Source organism: Canis lupus, chromosome 29 (assembly GCF_048164855.1).
Source record: "Canis lupus baileyi chromosome 29, mCanLup2.hap1, whole genome shotgun sequence".
NCBI classification, from domain to species: Eukaryota; Metazoa; Chordata; class Mammalia; order Carnivora; family Canidae; genus Canis; species Canis lupus.
The window spans coordinates 11,365,577-11,384,515 of NC_132866.1; the positions used below are offsets into that span (position 1 = coordinate 11,365,577).

The window sequence follows — 18,939 nt, forward strand, 5'->3', positions numbered from 1 at the left end:
TATTCTAAAGTACAGTGATAATTCTTCCTAAAAAATATTGAAAATTCCATTAGCTTATATGGTCAACTTCATGACAAGATGCCATTTTGCTTAATTACAAATAGTACATTGTTATTTTCATAAAATTTAAAGAAACAGATACATATCCATGGTTGAGTATGAAGGAACATTTTATTACTACAGATCAAAGCCCACCTGTTTTTTGTAAATTTTCAGTTGTTCTTCGAAATGGGCACAGAAATAGGCAACAGTGTCCTTTTCACCTACAAAGAAGTGATACAAAATCTATTTTTCCTTCCAATGTTTGAGACAGCAATTAGTGTCTATTCCATCTTTACTTTTATTTTTCAATAATTTATTGACAACCAAATGTAACTAAGATGGTCTAAAACAGTATTTTATAATAAAATGCTAAGACAAAGATCTTAGATTCCTTTCTTCTCAACTGGAACTGAACTACATTGGAAGTGCACACTGTGAGACTAGGACCTTTATTGTCCATGCATCCGGCCTATTGTTAGAAACAGGATTCCATGTAGTTTATAAGAGACTAAAAACCTTTCTACAAATATGAGTATTAAAAACTGAAGGTTTACTGGATTCTCATAAATATATATTGAGTTTGGGGAGGAAAATATTCTGTAAACAATTTTAAAAATCAACCTCACTGAGTAATCTGGTTAGATTGACATTACTTAGCTATTCCAGTGCTACAGTTAAAATACTGGAAGAAGTTAAATCCTCAATATTTGAAACAACAACAAACCCCTCACAGTGAGACATCTGAGTAAAGACATATCTATTTTTTGTAGATGCCATCTTCAGATATTTTCTGCTTCTATTAATATTGGCTATATTTATTTACCCTTTTCTGAAAGTAAGCATTTAAGAAAGTACTCCCCAAGGAAACAACAGTTTAAAATCTGTGAAATAAGCTATGTTTTACCCTATTGTTAGGGAATTTTTTATTGTTAAATAACTTACTCAGATGGTCAATAATGGTTATTACTCTTGCAAATACTATTTCACTATTAAATTTCACCATGGGTTATTGTTTTAAATGAAGTATCTAATCCAGCAAATCCAAACCCAGGAAGTACCTAATGTTTAAAAAAAAAAAAATTCTCTCTGAAATCATCATTTGCAAACCAAGTAACTGACAGGCTTACTTTTGTCCAGCCGGGGTCGTGGATTGTATCGATACCCAACCTGGCTCCAAAAGACAGGCACAGAGCCTCGTGTTTGAATAAATGACAAAGTATGATTATGAACATGAATTAACTGCTCAGTTTCCACATAATTTGCAACATTCCCATTTTTATCCACTCCTCTCCGTTTATAACGCATTCCTAAAAAGACAGTTAAAACAGAAAACAGCAACATAAAAAAAAATTATTGAGTCTGATTAGACACCCTTCTTAACCAAGTATGCCTTTCAGCAGAGCTCCAAGGATCTAATGTGAAACTGCCAGACAGAGCAGCAACAACTTCCCCAAAACTCATAACTATATGCATCATTGTTTTTTAAAAGTTGAAGTGAAGATACTTTCTGTGAACTGAAAGGGAAGGGTTTTCCCAAGGGTTCTAGCACTCAGAAAGGATTTATTACCGTGATACATGCTGTCAGTGGGAACAATGGTATTTAGAAGCATATCCCAAGTGACTCTCTTCTCTTCTCCATATATATACCTCCTTTTCTTTCTGCTTTTGTTAACTCTCCCCCATTCACCTCCCTCTAGAAATTGGTCCCCAATTACATCACACTATTTAGAGTCACTGAGCACTTTAAAGCCAATTATGTTTCCAAATCCATTATTGTCATTAGCATTTCAACACATCTGCAGCTTTACCACTTTCCTCTGAATTTAACTTGTACACGATTCCAGCCCTCTACTCACCTGCTCTGTGCCTACTTCGGCGTGAAATGAGAGCCACTAGAAACCGTGGGTGAACGTCATCTACACAAGTGGACTCCTGAGGGGGGGTCTCTGGGCTGCTTTTCTCGTCATCAGATGATTCATTATAATTAACCACAAGTTCTTCAATCTGCACAAAACCTTGGATAATGGGGAGAATCCAAAAGTCCACCTCTGGTGTCTGAAAACAATATGAGCATCATGTTGTCTCTCTTCTGTACAGCACTGCTACTTGTTTAAACTCAAACGGAAGCCAGCACATATTTGTGAGTCTACTAGAAGAAGAAACCCATTTTTTAACCATCTTTCCTGCTTATTGGAGAATGGCAGAAAGGAGGGAGGGAGGAGGACAAAGGGGAGAGCCTTTCCTTTTCTCTATAGTCATCATTCAGAAAGAGCTGCCTGAAGGGCACCTGACTGACTCAGGACTCTTGATCTTGAGGTCGTGAGCCTCACATTGTGTGTAGAGATGTCTTAAAAACAAAAACAAGAGCTGCCTGAGAGGGCCCACAGCATAGAAGACAGAAGCCACACTGCCTGGGTAATGAATTCAAGCTCTTACTCACTCTGGTGAATCACTTAACCTCACCATGCCTCAAAATCCTGCTTTGAGAAATAGGAAAAACTATTACTTAATTAGGCTGTATGAATGAGTAAAATGTAGAAAGTGTTTGGCATAGTTCCTGCCTTATCATAAGTATTGACAAATTTAACTATTGTGTTATTCCCCTTGGCACAGAACAACAACAACAAAACCCAAAAATAATATACAGGTTGATTTTTAAACTCCCCACTGCATCAAGACTTTAATAAAATACAACTAACTCTGAACACTTTATTATGAGCATAGAAGACAGACCTGTTTTCTAGTTTAGGAAAAAACTTGCCTTGCCAAACTAAAGTACATACAGCAAATGAAATGCCCCCTCCCCCCAAAAAAAATCCTTTCCATACTTATTTTACAAAGTCACCCAACATAATTAGCAGAGTATTAATTACAGTTAGACATGTCCCCTTCTGTGCCTTTCAGACTAAGAATACTCCAATTTCCGAGCTGACTGCAGGAACGGTAAAGGGTAAGAAGGGCTCCAGAGTGTTGTTCTCCCTCTTTCTCTCACATCTCCACAACTGTATCTGGCCTTAACCTCAGCATGACCTTCAAACCCACCTCCCATCCATAACCACATAAGCCAGGACCAGTCTCATGGTTTTGTTTTGTTTTATGAAGCATGCAGATAGGATCTTAGGAAGGTGGTTAGAATTGAAAATTGTGAAGTGAAGCGTCTATTTGCATTCATTATTCTTACCACCATCCTCATTATTTGTATTTTTGTTCTAGGAATCATGCAAAAATCGTGACAGGAAAAGAGAAACGTACACTGCCAAATGCCACCTCTACTGCAAGTCATCAGTTTTAAATGGTAATTCGAAGTGTCTGACAAAAACTCTACAAAACATATTAGAGCTCAATCTGTCAGCAAACAGCAAAAATCTGCATTACAGTAACCTTTTTCTCCCCATCACTGAATTTCAGTGGTCATAGTTTGATCAGCCTCATATAAAGAGGTGAGAACATTTTCAAGCCTCATTCTCAATAGAGGCAAGACAGATACCTAGTGGTAGACACTGCTAAAGTAAAAATCATTTATACTAACCACTGCCAAGGGGGAGAGAGAGAGAGAAAGGAGAAAAAAGGTTTGAAATTTTTGAAAAGTTAATGACAAGAAAACATGTTACTCATTCAACTATTTGCCCACTTTGTGTCCAAAACAGTAACTGGTACATAGCAAGCCTTCCATGAATATCTGTGGACTGACTGAATTAATTGTCCTTGGATGGTCATAATCGTCTGACATATGTGACAGAGTAAAGGAACAAAGTAATCATTAAGCTGGAAGTAATCTCATGCAATAATCTCACCATATTCCCTATCTTCCCTGATTCAAATACTGGCAGTACTAGAATGTCCTTAGAGATTTGTCTACTCCAGCTCCCAGATGAAGAGACAGGAAAGTTAAATGGTATCACTAAAGATAAATTGGGCTTCACATTCCAATGGGTACAAACAAAACCTCTCTTTCATAGGAAATATGTGGACTTTAGTTGCACAGTCTTAACCTATGGGAACTAGCTAAAAAGCTAGGTCTGTGGCTATGTAGTGGAGTTGTGAATTGCCTTAAATAATGCCTTAGCTTTTCTAGCCAAACAATTCCCATTCTAGAGGGCAAAATATTTTAGTGATATTTAAAAAGATTTTTTTTTTAATTTTTAGGTAGGCTGCACACCCAACGTGAGGTTCATACTCCCAGCCCTGAGATCAAGAGTCACATGCTCTAACAACTGAGCCAGCCAGGCACCTCATTTTAGTGAAACTTTTAATTCATTTTAATACAATTTTAAAATATTTGCTTAATAACTATAACTCCTTAGGATATTTTTGAGACAATTACTCACACCAATCTCAGTAAGATCTTGTATCATATATTTATTCCAAAAAAATCGGTCATCAACCTGGAAAAGGTAGAGAAAGAACAGTTCAGAAACATGTTGTCTGGAGGTTCCTCAAAGAGTTAAAAATAGATCTGCCCTACGACCCAGCAATTGCACTGCTGGGGATTTACCCCAAAGATACAGATGTAATGAAACGCCGGGACACCTGCACCCCGATGTTTATAGCAGCAATGTCCACAACAGCCAAACTGTGGAAGGAGCCTCGGTGTCCATCGAAAGATGAATGAATAAAGATGATGTGGTTTATGTATACAATGGAATATTACTCAGCCATTAGAAACGACAAATACCCACCGTTTGCTTCAACGTGGATGGAACTGGAGGGTATTATGCTGAGTGAAATAAGTCAATTGGAGAAGGACAAACATTATATGGTCTCATTCATTTGGGAAATATAAAAAATAGTGAAAGGGAATAAAGGGGAAAGGAGAAAAAATAAGTGGGAAATATCAGAAAGGGAGACAGAACACGAAAGACTCTTAACTCTGGGAAAGGAACTAGGGGTGGTGGAAGGGGAGGTGGGCGGGGGATGGGGGTGACTGGGTGACGGGAACTGAGGTGGGCACTTGATGGGATGAGCACTGGGTTTTATTCTATATGTTGACAAATTGAACACCAATAAAAAATAAATTCATAAAAAAATAAATAAAATAAAATAAATAAATGAAAAGATAGCACTATTGAAAAAAGAAAAAAGAAACATGTTGTCTGTGGTTTCCTAGAGAAGCCAAATGGGTCTGAAACTGTTCTGCTCTGAGCTAGGAGAGGAGTACCTTCTGCCAAAGGGGACGGGGGTCCCTCTCCCCAGCACTCTGCCTCTGTACTGAATTGGTCAGGTCATAGGTCAAGCTATAGTAAAAAGATTCCGAGTCCATGAACATCTTCAGTAACTCCTCAAGTAATCTTCTCTCCAACTTCTCCTTTTCTTTACTTTCCTTAACCTGTAAGAAATTAATCTATTATTACCGCAGGAATTCAATGTCACAGCATTACGTGGATAATAGCCAACTTCCCAGGAGAGAAGTGAATATAATCCCAAGGACCATGCATAGATAGAGCTTTCATAAGATGAGCAGTTTGAAAACAAGTTTACTGGGAAGAAAATTACCCTTCAATTTAAAACTAATCAAAGATGAATTCTAAGCCCCTATTAGTTAAACTCTTACTTTCTTTTTATTAGGCGCAGACACATTCGATTTAATATGCGTAAAGGTCTTCAGTAGAAACTTTGAGTCATCGGGAGATGGTACAATCTTCTCTGGTTTGTTAATTCCAAAATGATGCTTCTTACAGAGCTAAATAATTAGAAGGAAACAGAAAATTGTTATTAATATCTGCTTGTTAAATGTTCAAGTATGAGTGCAGAAGTGGCCGCTACTGCTCATGCACTTTGGTCAAAAGAAAACTTCCAGATTTATTATTCAAATGACCAAGCAGATAACTGATCAAGAAAGCACACCTGTGGTTTCGAGGATTAGAAAGCTATTGTAGAGGATAAGCAAAGAATATAAGACAGGATATCCTTAGGATTTAGGAGCGGGAAATTCAGGTTAGGGTCATAATTATAGCAAGTTCTTAGTCAATACAACTGAAGAATAAAATGCTTTGGGTAGGGTTTATTAATGCTTTGAAAATTGACATCTAAGATTAAAAACATTGCAAAATACACATCTGCTGTGCTCCAGGGGCATTACTTTACAGTTAGCTGTGGAAAATATTCATTCATGCTAGTTAACTGAGGTGTTTTGGTTGAGAAGATGTCAAGAGTCTGCTCTATTGGGAATCTTAAAAGCTGGACATTCCAACCACTCTTTCTCCTTCCATCTTTACACACACTAATGGAATCAGATGAAAACCTGCTCTTTGGGACCACAGATTAGTTAAATTTGAAGAAGCAGTAAGTAGAGGCTGCAAGAAACATGCAGTCCAACTGGTAAAGATGAGGAAGAGGATGAGAACATGTTAAGAGATGGGTACAGGGGTTCTAAAGAAAGCCACCTGGTTAAAGTCAAGGGTTTTACAAGTAATTTCATGCAGCTCAACACAGAAAGCAAGTATTCTGAAAGGTACACAAAGATTCTTTTTTTTTTTTTTAAAGGTTTTATTTATTTATGAGATACAGAGAGGCGCAGAGACACAGGCAGAGGGAGAAGCAAGCTCCATGCAGAGAGCCTGACGCGGAACTCGATCCCCAGTCTCCAGGATCAGGCCCTGGGCTGAAGGTGGCGCTAAACCGCTGAGCAGTCCGGGCTGCCCTACACAAAGATTCTATTAACCATATGCAGTAATTCCATTTTTTCAACATACTAGTTGTATTACTATGCTAAGTGGCAGACTCTCATTAAGAACATTACTAAGTGCCTATTATAACTGGTTTCTTACTAAATAATTACCACTACTAGGGTGTTTCTAATCACTTGGGTTTTGCAACTTGATTACAACTTTTTGCCACTCCTGCTCTACCAGTGAACACACGGGGACTAAAGATGAAGTTGCGGGATCCCCGGGTGGCGCAGCAGTTTAGCACCCCCTTCAGCCCGGGGTGCAATCCTGGAGACCCGGGGTCGGGTCCCGCATCAGGCTCCCTGCATGGAGCCTGCTTCTCCCTCTGCCTGTGTCTCTGTCTCTGTCTCTCTCTCTCTCTCTATTGTGAATAAATAAATAAAATCTAAAAAAAAAAAAAAAAAAAAGATAAAGTTGCTCACAGTCGTCCTGCCAAAAGTGGGCTAACAATTTCCCAAAAAGTGAGCAAAAGTAACAAGATCTCAAGTTGATAGGGAAGGAGAGAAGAATTAAGCAAACGGACACGGCTCCAGGAGCTCTCTCTTCCCCGCCTTCCCCAGGGCACCTCCCATCAGCATAGAAACACACCTTCAGTTGATGCCTCTTCCTCTGCCAACCAGTGTCCCACTCCTTTGTACTCCTCATTACGCCCAACCCCTCTTCTCCCATGTCTCTCCTTAGCCACTCCAGTCTGCCGTCAGCCCCCTACTACTCCGCCTACACTGCTATCTTCATTGTGACCAACACGATGAAGCTTCTATTTTGCTAAGCCCAGTGGTGGATTCTTGGTCCTTAAACTCTCAGTAGTATCTGACACAGTTCGTTGCTCCCTCATCCTCTCTGCTACACTGTACACTTGGCTTTCACTGGTCTTCCTTCTTTATATCTTTTACTGGTTCCTTTCTGACCATTTGACTTCTTAATGTCTTGACCACCACGAGATTCAGTTCTTGACCCTCATCTCTATTTACATTTACTTCCCTGGTAATTTCTCCCAGTCTCATGGCTTCAGATATCTTCTATATGCCAACTCCTCCCTCTCAAATGGATATTTCCAGCCCAGCTCTCTCTAGACTCAAAATTCTAGATTCACAAATCCCAATATTTCCACTTGAATTTCCACCAGGCATCTCAAGCTCAACCAGTCCAAAATCAGATGCTCATCTTCCCTCTACTGCCTTCACCACCTACCACTTTCTTCCCCTTGCTTACTACACTGTGTCCACACTGGCCTCCTTGCTGCTCTTCAACATGTTGGAATACTTACACCTTGGGGACTCTATCCTAGCTGTCCTTTCTGCCCGTACACCCCCTCCCCAGACCTTTTACCACAATCTCTCCACCCCTGGGCACTTTCCCCACTACCCTTACTCTGTCCAACTTGTATTTCCCATAGCATATATTATTTCCCAATGTACTACATAACACATAATTATTATTATGCAGATGTTTATTGTCTGACTTCCATCTACTATACTGGAAGTTTTATAATGGCAGACATGTTTGTTTTATTGACTCCTGCATCTCTAATCCCTTAGTAGTACTTCACATAAGAGGTCTCAATAAATATTTGTTAAATGAATGGATAATCTCTGATGGTAAAATATAAACGGCAACCTCCAGATTCATACATTGAGCATGCATATAGGTAGTCCTGGGAAAACAGTAACTCCCCCTTTTCCATGAATATACCCTACACACCCCCATCTTCATTGGTGCAGATTCACTGGGGCAGTAGAGAAGCATTTTTGAAAAGACGCTCTCCCAATGTCCACAATAGCCAAACCGTGGAAGGAGCCTCGGTGTCCATCGAAAGATGAATGGATAAAGAAGATGTGCTTTATGTATACAATGGAATATTACTCAGCCATTAGAAACGACAAATACCCACCATTTGCTTCAATGTGGATGGAACTGGAGGGTATTATGCTGAGTGAAGTAAGTCAATCGGAGAAGGACAAACAGTGTATGTTCTCATTCATTTGCGGAATATAAATAATAGTGAAAGGGAATATAAGGGAAGGGAGAAGAAATGTGTGGGAAATATCAGAAAGGGAGACAGAACATAAAGACTCCTAACTCTGGGAAACGAACTAGGGGTGGTGGAAGGGAGGAGGGTGGAGGGTGGGGGTGAATGGGTGACGGGCACTGAGGGGGGCACTTGACGGGATGAGCACTGGGTGTTATTCTGTATGTTGGAAAATTGAACACCAATAAAAAATTAGTTTATTAAAAAAAATGAAAAGACGCTCTCCCATTAGTCCCGTTGCTGCTTCTGCTTATGACACCAAGCAACTGTTGATTAGCAATTTTTATATAGAATGTTAGTAATTATCTAGTCATATTAATAACACTCTTACATGCCCAAACCTAGTTATAGACTGTTGCAATTTTAGTTTCCAAAACTGGATGTTATGCATTTGTCACACAGTTATTCCTTAAGAATATTCAAGCCAGCAAAATATCCCCCAGGAATATTTCAAAGCTGATGCTCAAGACCTAGCTATTCTAAAGTAACCTTGTAGCACCACACCTTGCCTGCATCCATGGATTCCTCACTCTTAGGAGGAGGGGAGTCCCTTTTTCTCTGCAAGGCTAGTTTCCTGCTACGTCCCGAGGACCAGGACCCTTCATTCACTCCTCTCTGCATTGTTCCGATCTCTAGGAGCCCCTCTCTTACCATCTTTTAACCTTGTTCGAGTTTACCAGAATATGTATTTTTTTAATCCATTCCTCAACCCTAGAATCTCCTCTGAGTTAGCAGGGTACAAATGGTTCAAGTGACTGCTAATTGTGAGAACATGGTCTAGTTGATGTAGGTCAAAGAATGAAAGGCCAATGGGACCTCCTGGGCAGAGTAAAACCAGGACCTTTTCAACTCTGAGAAGGATAAACCTTATTCTCTAAGAACAGGACACTAACAATCACTCCTGTGGTCTCTTCCTCTGGTCCTCACGACTCTGGGCTCTTCCCTCCTCTCACTGCTCCTTTTCAGTCTTCTTCCTTGGCATCTCTTTCTGTCTCTAAACACAGTGGTATTTCCCAACGTTCTGCCTTAGCTCTCTTCCCCTTCTTCATGCAGCCTAGAAAACACTGTCCTCTCCTAATTTTAACTACTGGTATGTTTACATATTTCTAAAGCCATTCTTTTGCTTTGAGTTCATGAGTTCATTTTGAGTTCACAAAAATATAACATCTCCCAGCTACTGACACACTAGTCCCTCAAATTCAGCATCTCCCAGTCTAATCAACATTTGTTTCCCAAATCTTGTTCCTTTTCTGGTTGCCCTACCTCACTGATGACACTACTCTACTGGATCCCTTAAGAAAGAAACCAAGTGGTCATTTTCCATTATTTTCCTCTATTATCTCTCCTACCAATCCCAATTACCTCATGCTGATTGCCAGTGTGTTCATTCACATCCTTACCTTTTGCCCAGATTAGTATTTCTTAAGGCAGGTGCTACCAGCTTAACAGACAGAAGAATTCTTTATGAATGATTATCCCATACAGAATAGACAACCTAACAAGCCTCCTCTCGTGAGCTGGGGAGTCGCACTTCAGCACCAGACTTCGGCACTGTGCATGGTCCCAGGGCCCCATCTCTCCTATAGCCCTTTGTTAAGTTACTCTGCAGGGGCCAAATCTCCAGTTCCCACTTCCTTATTCTGGACCCAGAACCCAGGAGGCCTAGGGTCTCAGTTCAATTGACCACCCACTGAAGATGAGATACTGCTTCTCTCTAGGCCTGGCAATGTCTTTTGCTTTTTTTTCCTTTTTCTTTCTTTTTAAAACAATCTACCCCCTTCCTCGGCTTGGAACACAACCCAATCCCAATATCCCTTAACTTTCTTATCTACAACCCTCAAATCCAAAAATCTCTGAAACCTAGAAGTTCATTTTTTAAGTTTGTAACAAATTCATTTAATGGCTAAATATGCCCGGAATAGATATGAGGCTGTTATTAGTCATCCTTTATACCCCATAGTATGAATATTCGTAAGACTCTTCAATAAATATTAATGTAATGTATTATGGGGTAATGCCCAGACTCACTGGGTACATATTGAATACATGGACTAGCCTTTTGAAACTCCCCCAAATCCTGAACTCAAATATGGCCCCAAGTTTTTCAGAGGACTGTGATCTCTACAGGAGAGCACAAACTCATGATACCATCTTAATCTGGAAATCTCTTTCTGTCTCTTAAACCAATTTTTCTAAACAGATTTAAATTTACCTTAAACAATTCAAAAAATATTTTAGAGTCTTCCACATTGTTACCTTTAGAAAAGTATAGACCACTATCATTTTTAAAAGGGTAACAATTTGAAAAAAATAAAAATAAAAAAAAAAATAAAAGGGTAACAATTTTTTTTTGAAGCAGGCTACCATTTTTAAAAACGTTTTTGTTATAATTACCCAGTGTTCATCATGACAAGCACATCCTTTAATCCTAAAAGGGTTAAATTTAGTCTTACTAAAGATCTAAGATAGAGAAAATAACTTCTTGGGATCACATCCAGTCCGAAGATGCTTTGTTTAGACAGAGCTCTTAGAATTACAACATACAGTGCTGATAGTGGGATCATCTTCCCTTTCCCAGAGGCCCAGCCAGTTCTGTACAGTATGTGCTTAAGCCCTTATTCACAGCTTTGATACACATCATCTCAAAAAGAAAACCACCACCACAAGCTCCCTGATGGTCCTCTAGTTTTTCTATTACTGTAGCCACTTATAGTTCACAACCAAGATTAAGGGCTGATGTTACTGCTACTGTTTAAGAAAAGGAAAATAGATGATTTTACTTTAAAAGTTGTTATCTATGTCCATCTGGAGCTAAAATTTTAAACAGATGTCTAGAGGGAAACTAAATATGGAAAATGATACAGTTATCTATTAAGGCAATGAGATACACCAAGTAAGATATGCAGACATGGGACAGAAGCCTATAAAACTTTAAAGGATATTTTCTCAAAAGAAAGAACATCTATATTCTTGTCTATTTGAACCCCAAGGATTCTTCATACCCTTGTATAGATCATTTTTTAAAAATGGCACACTGCTTTGAAAAACAGTCTGGTGGTTCCTCAAAAGGTTAAACATAGAGTTATCATGTGACCCAGCAATTCCTCCTAGGTGGACACCCTAGAGAAAAGAAAACACATGTCTACCAAAAACTTGTGCATGAATGTTCACAGAATTATTCAGCATAGCCAAAAAGTGAAAACAATCCAAATATCCATCAACTGATGAATGAATAGATAAAATGCAATGTATCCATATGTGGGATGAAAAGCAATTAAGTACTGCTATATACAAACAACTGGCATCCACCTTGAGAACACTATGCCAAGTAAACCAAAGCCAATCACAAAAGGCCATGTATTATGTGATTCCATTTATAAGAAAGGTTCAGAAGAAGCAAGTTTAGAGAGACAAAGTAGATCAGTGGTTGTTTAGGACTAAGGGAACTAGGATTCGGAGAGAAATGAGGAGTGACCGCCAATGAGCACAGGGCTTCTTCATGAAGAACATGCATGAATATGTTCTAAACCGATTGAAAGCCACTGAATTATATACTGCAAATGCGTGAACTGTATAGTATGTCAATTTTTTTTAAATTGCCAAACAAACATTATACTTGAGGTAAAAAGGTAACCAAGGCAGAAAACTAGAAAATTTATTAATTCCAGATTCTGGAATAAGATTGCTCCTGCTCCTCTAATAAAGTCCTAGCAAATCTGAGAATAGTGACTACACTAAAGAGCCTGAGGCCCTGCTAGGAAAGGGTAAGGACACTGAAAGTGATACACAGGCAGCCAAATTAGAAAGACATAGAAAGAAATGTAAGACTTGGTTTTGTTTTTTAAAAATCTGTTTATATGCATATGTATGTTTATGAAAAATAATAGGAGTTAAAGCAGAAAAAATATGCAAAAATGCATATGATGAAAACTATTCTGAAAATTTGAAAGTAATACTGTTCCTTCAAAGAGCTTAGGGCAAATAGAAATAACCACTAAAACTCACTAGAATATGGACAATGATTACTTCTAAGAAGTGGGTTTTTTTCCTTCTCATTTACAATTTAGTACATCAAAACAAATCAAAACAAACAAAAATTATCAAGCTTCTAAAACATCCTTTTAAATGCATTTATATGGAAACTGAAATAAAGGTCCCAAAGACTTAAATTAACATGTCAGAAAATAAGCAAGCAATTCATGATTTCCACATAGCTGTTCTTTGCCCTTCCTCCTATTATTCACTGCTGGAAAGGAGCTCTAAATCTACTACCAGGGTCCCCAGGCTTAATGCTCAGACCAGAATGCCAGCCCAAGGGGCGCTCCCCATCAAGGCAAAGACTGGTGACAGAAAGCCATGCTGATCTTTCGGTTTGTCAGCAAAGCCATCCAAAGACACTGATGACAAATTAATTGGCTTAGTAAACTAACAGAATTTTGCTCTTCCCCACAATAAAATGTAAACAAAAATTACAAACACCTGCCTTTAATAGGCCTAATTACTACCTAAGTGATTTGTCTCTGGATCAGCAATAATGAATAAGTGAATAATCTTCTAGCTCTACTACCAATAAAGAGAAATATTTTATTCAAAATTTTATTTTTTGATTCCTGTAATAAAGAGAATATCAGGGTCCTCTTAAATTCACTTTTAAAGATTATATTTATTTGAGAGAGAGAGAGAGAGAGAATGAGAGTGAGTGAGCGATGGGAGGAGCAGAGGCAGAGAGAGAAGCAGACTCCCCACTGAGCAGGGAGCCCAACATGGGGCTCAAACCCAGGACCCTAGGACCTGAGCCAAAGGCAGATGTTTAACCAGGGGAGCCACCCAGGTGCTCCCTTTTAACTTCATTTTAATGTTGGTTTCTTAAAATTAGCTCATCAAATTACCAGTAAAAGCTGAAGCATAAAAATAGCTATATTTTTACTTATTTTTATTTTTATTTTTTTTAAATCTTTTTTTTTTAAATTTATTTATGATAGTCACAGAGAGAGAGAGAGAGAGAGAGAGGCAGAGACACAGGCAGAGGGAGAAGCAGGCTCCATGCACCGGGAGCCTGACGTGGGATTCGATCCCGGGTCTCCAGGATCGCGCCCTGGGCCAAAGGCAGGCGCCAAACCGCTGCGCCACCCAGGGATCCCTATTTTTACTTATTTTTAAAACAATTTAGCCCTGTCCCCAAACATCCTCCCCAAGAGCCCAGCCTAGAAAAATATGGATTAAATTGTGGGGCAGTAGATGCTGTTACCTGTTACCTGCTACCCTTTTAACTTCATTTTAATGCTGGTTTCTTAAAATTAGATCATCAAATTTTAATTCGGATTAAAATAGCTGAAGCATAAAAATAGCTATATTTTTACTTATTTTTAAAACAATTTAACCATGTCCCCAAACACCCTCCCCAAGAGCCCAGCCTAGAAAAATATGGATTAAATTGTGGGGCAGTAGATGCTATGTTACCTGTTACCTGCTATTTAGGTAAGAGGGTGGCAGCTCAGAGTGATACAGGACCAGATGGCCTGTGGCCAGGTCCAGACCCCACCATTTGCCAGCTGTGACTTAAGACTCCTTTCTTCATCTGTACAGTGTGGATCCATTAGTATTTACCTTACAGAGTGATCTATGGGATTAAATATGATAATCCACATAACTTTCAGAGCTTCCCACATCACAGTGATCAAGATAGCCTAGGACTGGGGCGCTTAGGTGGCTTAGTTGGTTGAGCAGCTGACTCTTGATTTCGGCTCAGGCCATGATATTGGGGTCATGAGATCAAGCCCCATGTCAGGCTCCCCATTCAGCATGGTGTCTGCTTGAGATTCTGTCTCTCTGCACCACCCCCATGTGAGCGCTCTCTAAAATAAATAAATCTTTTTAAAAAGAGAGAGAGAGAGAGAGCCTAGGACTAGGGCAGAGTGATAACACCCCTAGATGCCAATTCTTGCACCAACAGCAAACATAATACAAATGCTTTTGTGTGCTACTTCTACCAGATGGTGGTACAGTGTGGTAAAAAATACTGGCCCTGGGAAATCTCATTATTTTGGCCTTAAGTCTCTCTATTGCAGGCTTGGTTCCTTCCTGAAAAATTAAAAGACTGCACTAGATCAATGGATTCTTTCTTTGAGAAAAAAAAAAAAAACTTAAAAAAATTATAAAAGAAATATATGCTTAGAAAAATTTCAAGAAATACAGATTTAAAAAGGATATAGAGTAAGTTAAATCTCATCTTCTTAACTATCCTCTCTCTCCCCCAAATCAGGAGTTTTCAAACTGTACTATGCAGAACCCTAGGGCTCCCTAGGAGCAGAAAGTGGTTTTCCATAAGAGGCCACCTGGGCTGGATCCCAAGGATCTTCTCCCCCACATCACCACCTCAACCAAAGCCGCCTCTGCTTTTATGCATCTGTTATACTGGATTTCACAGATCTTGAAACAAAGTTTCCACTACTGAAGTGAAGTTTGAAAACCACAGGATTCAATTACTTTAAAAATATTATCTAGCTCTAGAATTAAGATTTTGGTCTATTAACCAAATCCTCATATTTGTTACTATATTTATACCAAGTTACCATAAAACTTCCTGAGACTTCCACCTTACCTCTAGCTCAAGATCCTGAGGCTCCATCTCAGAAAGTGACAGCACAGCAATTTTGGTGACTTTACAGACCTCATGGTCTCCTGGAAGTTTGCCCACCAATGCTTTCTGCCGAATTAAAATAAGCCACCATGGAAGATCTGAAAGAGAAAAGTCACACTAATGTCTGGTATCTATAAAATGCTACTATCCTGGCAAGCTGAAGAATAATCTAACAACAAAATATACATACGATATAACACTTTAAAGTAAAGCACATGACAAAGATATATAAATGGCCATCAAGACAAACATTATATGGTCTCATTCATTTGGGGAATATAAAAAATAGTGAAAGGGAATATAGGGGAAAGGAGAGAAAATAAGTGGGAAATATCAGTGAGAGTGACAGAACATGAGAGACTCCTAACTCTGGAAACTGAACAATGGGTAGTGGAAGGGGAGGTGGGTGGGGGGTTGGGATGACTGGGTGACGGGCACTGGTGGGGGGGCACCTGACGGGGTGAGCACTGGGTGTTATGCTATATGTTGGCAAATTGAACTCCAATAAAAAAATATACAAAAATTTAAAAAATGGGGCAGCCCGGGTGGCTCAGCAGTTTGGCATTGCCTTCAGCCCAGGGCCTGATCCAGTCCCATGTCGGGCTCCCTGCACGGAGCCTGCTTTGTCCTCTGTCTGTGTCTCTGCCTCTCTCTGTCTCTCTCTCATGAATGAATAAATAAAATCTTATAAATAAATAAATAAATAAATAAATAGCCTTCAACATGTGAAAAGATGTTCAATCTCACTTATAACGAGAGAGATGGAAACTGAAATGCAGTGACATCATTTCATCCATCAGACTGCGGAAAATATGAAGGTACGAGAGCACATTCCCTAACAAGGCTGTGGGAACGAGAGGCAATGTCATACAGTTCTGGTGGGAATACAAACAGATACAACTTTTCTGGAGGAAAATTTAGTGATACCTAATAATAAAACATGCACTTACCTTTAACATAGCAATTCCACCCTTGAGTTTACCCTGAAAATACACAATCAACCCAAAAGTATGTACACTCAAGTTTATTCATTGTAGCAGTCTGTGACTGCAAGATATTGGAAACAACTTAATTGTCCAAAAATAGGAGAATGGCTGAATAAACTAGGACACATCCACTCAGTGGAGTACTATGCAGAGAGTAAAGAAGAATTAGGCATGTTCTAGGAACTGATGAGGAATGATTCTTGATTATATTACATGGATAAAGATATATTTATAGAACAAGGAGATATTAAAATCATATAAGACTTTATATTATTAAATCAAAGCACAAAAGAATATCAAGAGTATGCCACCCTTTATGTAAGAAAGCAGATATGAGGGGCACCTGGGTGGTTCAGTCAATTAAGTGCTGGCCTCTCAGGGTCATGATATGGAGTCCTAGTCAGGCTCTGCCCTTAGCAGGGAGTCTGCTTGGGATTCTCTCTCCCTCTCTCCTTCTCCCCCTCCCCCTGCATATGTATGTGGGCTTGCTCTCTAAAATAAATAAATCTTTTAAAAAAAGATATGAGAAAATATGCATATATCTGCAATTTACACACCAAAAATAAGAGCAATAAACTAGAAATTAATGAGACTGGTTATCTACAGAGGATAGGCAGAAACAGGATGGAAGAAGGGAGATCAGGGGAAGTGACAGTTCTCGGAGTATACCTTTTTTTTTTTTTTTTTTTTTAAAGATTTTATTTATTTATTCATGAGAGAGAGAGAGGCAGAAACACAGGCAGAGGGAGAAGCAGGCTCCATGCAGGGAGCCCAACATGAGACTCGATCCCAGGTCTCCAGGATCAAACCCTAGGCCAAAGGTGGCACTAAACCACTGAGCCACCAGGGCTGCCCATGAGTATACCCTTTTATATAGTTCTGACTAGTGATGTCTCCCTTCTCAAAAATAAATAGTTCCTTTCAATGGCAGCGGGGGAAGGACAGAGAGAGGACAACTCAAAACAAAATGCAAACACTAATTCAACTGTGCTTCAAACGAAAAGTGTAACCACACTATTAGAAAAAAACGCACCTAAATAACTATGGAAAACAAAAGACAAAAAGAACTGCATATAATATTGTACTCTGGTGAGTGACTTTGTTGGAAGGATATGAGTTAGCAATTCCAAAACTACTTTATGTGTACACTAGCACTTATAGCAAATAATAGACTGAGGAGAATGGGCAATCGTGGGGGAGGGGGGGAGTGGTATGATGGTAAAACAAACTAAAGAATCTTTAATAAATACAAGAATTGTTGGCCTCTATCCAGAGGCCCAACAATTATCTTCCTAATCATAATTTTTACTTCTCACAAAAGATTTTTAATTAAATGGGAAATGGTCTATGAAAGACAGCATGCAAATACAATTTTTCAGTTCATGAAGTTACACTCTTAAAAAAATACTACCTAACTAGCAACAAACATTAAAATAATTGAAATAGTGCTTCAGTAATTTCTTGTGGAAAACCAACATGACGGATATATATTTACCATATAAAAAATGTTCTTAAAAGAGAAATACAGTATTTCAATTTCCCCTAAATATCAATCAACTCTCATGTTAGGGATCATGCTCTGAAGATGTGCTTTAGGCATTTCAAAAATGCAAGAGTTTGGAAGAGTTTCATAATTCTTTATAAAGTAGGGTGGAAATTTACTATAAAGCTTCAAAGCTTTTACAGGCTATTTCATTATTCATTATCATTAAACATTAACCAAAGACCTACCATGGGCTAGGGAGTATTTCAGGCATGGATCAAGATCAGTTATCAAGCACCTATCATATAATAAATCAAATACGTAATAAATAAAGCATATCATACTTGTTCTTCAGAAGGGTAAGAGTTAGCAACAAATAATATACTGTTGCATATGTCAATACATTTTGTTGAATAAAACAAAATACTTACCATTGGTCTCCTAATCTCACAGGAATAATTTCTATTTTACACTGAACAGATTAAAGCATTGGCAGCTGACCAGACAAGCCAACACTGTGAAGCCCTTTTCCTACTTCATGCCTTCTTACTGGAGTTTACTTGGGATACATTTCATATTAACATTGCAAATTATGATTTTTTTTTGCAAATTATGATTTTAATAAATCACAGCAATGAAAAACACAATGTGCATAATCAAATGTAATAAAGATCCTTCCAATAAAACATCTAATAATTGCATAGTGCCAAAACATTAACCTTCGAGCAAAGGTTTTACTCCATACATAAACTCACTTGGGAAACCAAAAGGCATCATTTTTTTCACAAATACTGCCAACACTGAAACACAACTTACAAATTCAAATACACTTTAGAAAAAATGTGAAAAATTGAAGTGCTTTTTAAAAATATATATATTATGGGCTGAAGTTCAATAGATCTAGGGAGTTAGGATGAAGATTAAATATGAGAAAATATAATGTAAATGATCAAACAATAGAGAATCTGTAAATAGCAGCCTTCCCTTCTCAGAAAAAGCTTTAAGGTTCTGGACTTTGAGGTCAGAACTTAGGCTTGAATTTTAGCTCACCATTTATTATTATTTTTTAAAAGATCTCATTTATTTGAGAG

At 38.5% G+C, this 18,939-nt stretch overlaps 1 protein-coding gene across 4 annotated transcripts in view; it reads right to left on the reverse strand.

The window, feature by feature from the left end:
• INPP5F (inositol polyphosphate-5-phosphatase F) overlaps window positions 1-18,939 on the reverse strand; it is an 87,242-nt gene that overhangs the window by 32,578 nt on the left and 35,725 nt on the right. For all 4 annotated transcript variants that reach the window (XM_072805098.1, XM_072805096.1, XM_072805097.1 and 1 more), the window contains 7 exons: window positions 15,341-15,477; window positions 5,594-5,722; window positions 5,201-5,368; window positions 4,371-4,427; window positions 1,899-2,097; window positions 1,170-1,349; window positions 196-263 (listed from right to left, as the gene is read on the reverse strand). In XM_072805098.1, coding sequence (XP_072661199.1) covers window positions 196-263; window positions 1,170-1,349; window positions 1,899-2,097; window positions 4,371-4,427; window positions 5,201-5,368; window positions 5,594-5,722; window positions 15,341-15,477 — 938 coding nt within the window. The remainder of the gene's footprint in view (window positions 1-195; window positions 264-1,169; window positions 1,350-1,898; window positions 2,098-4,370; window positions 4,428-5,200; window positions 5,369-5,593; window positions 5,723-15,340; window positions 15,478-18,939) is intronic.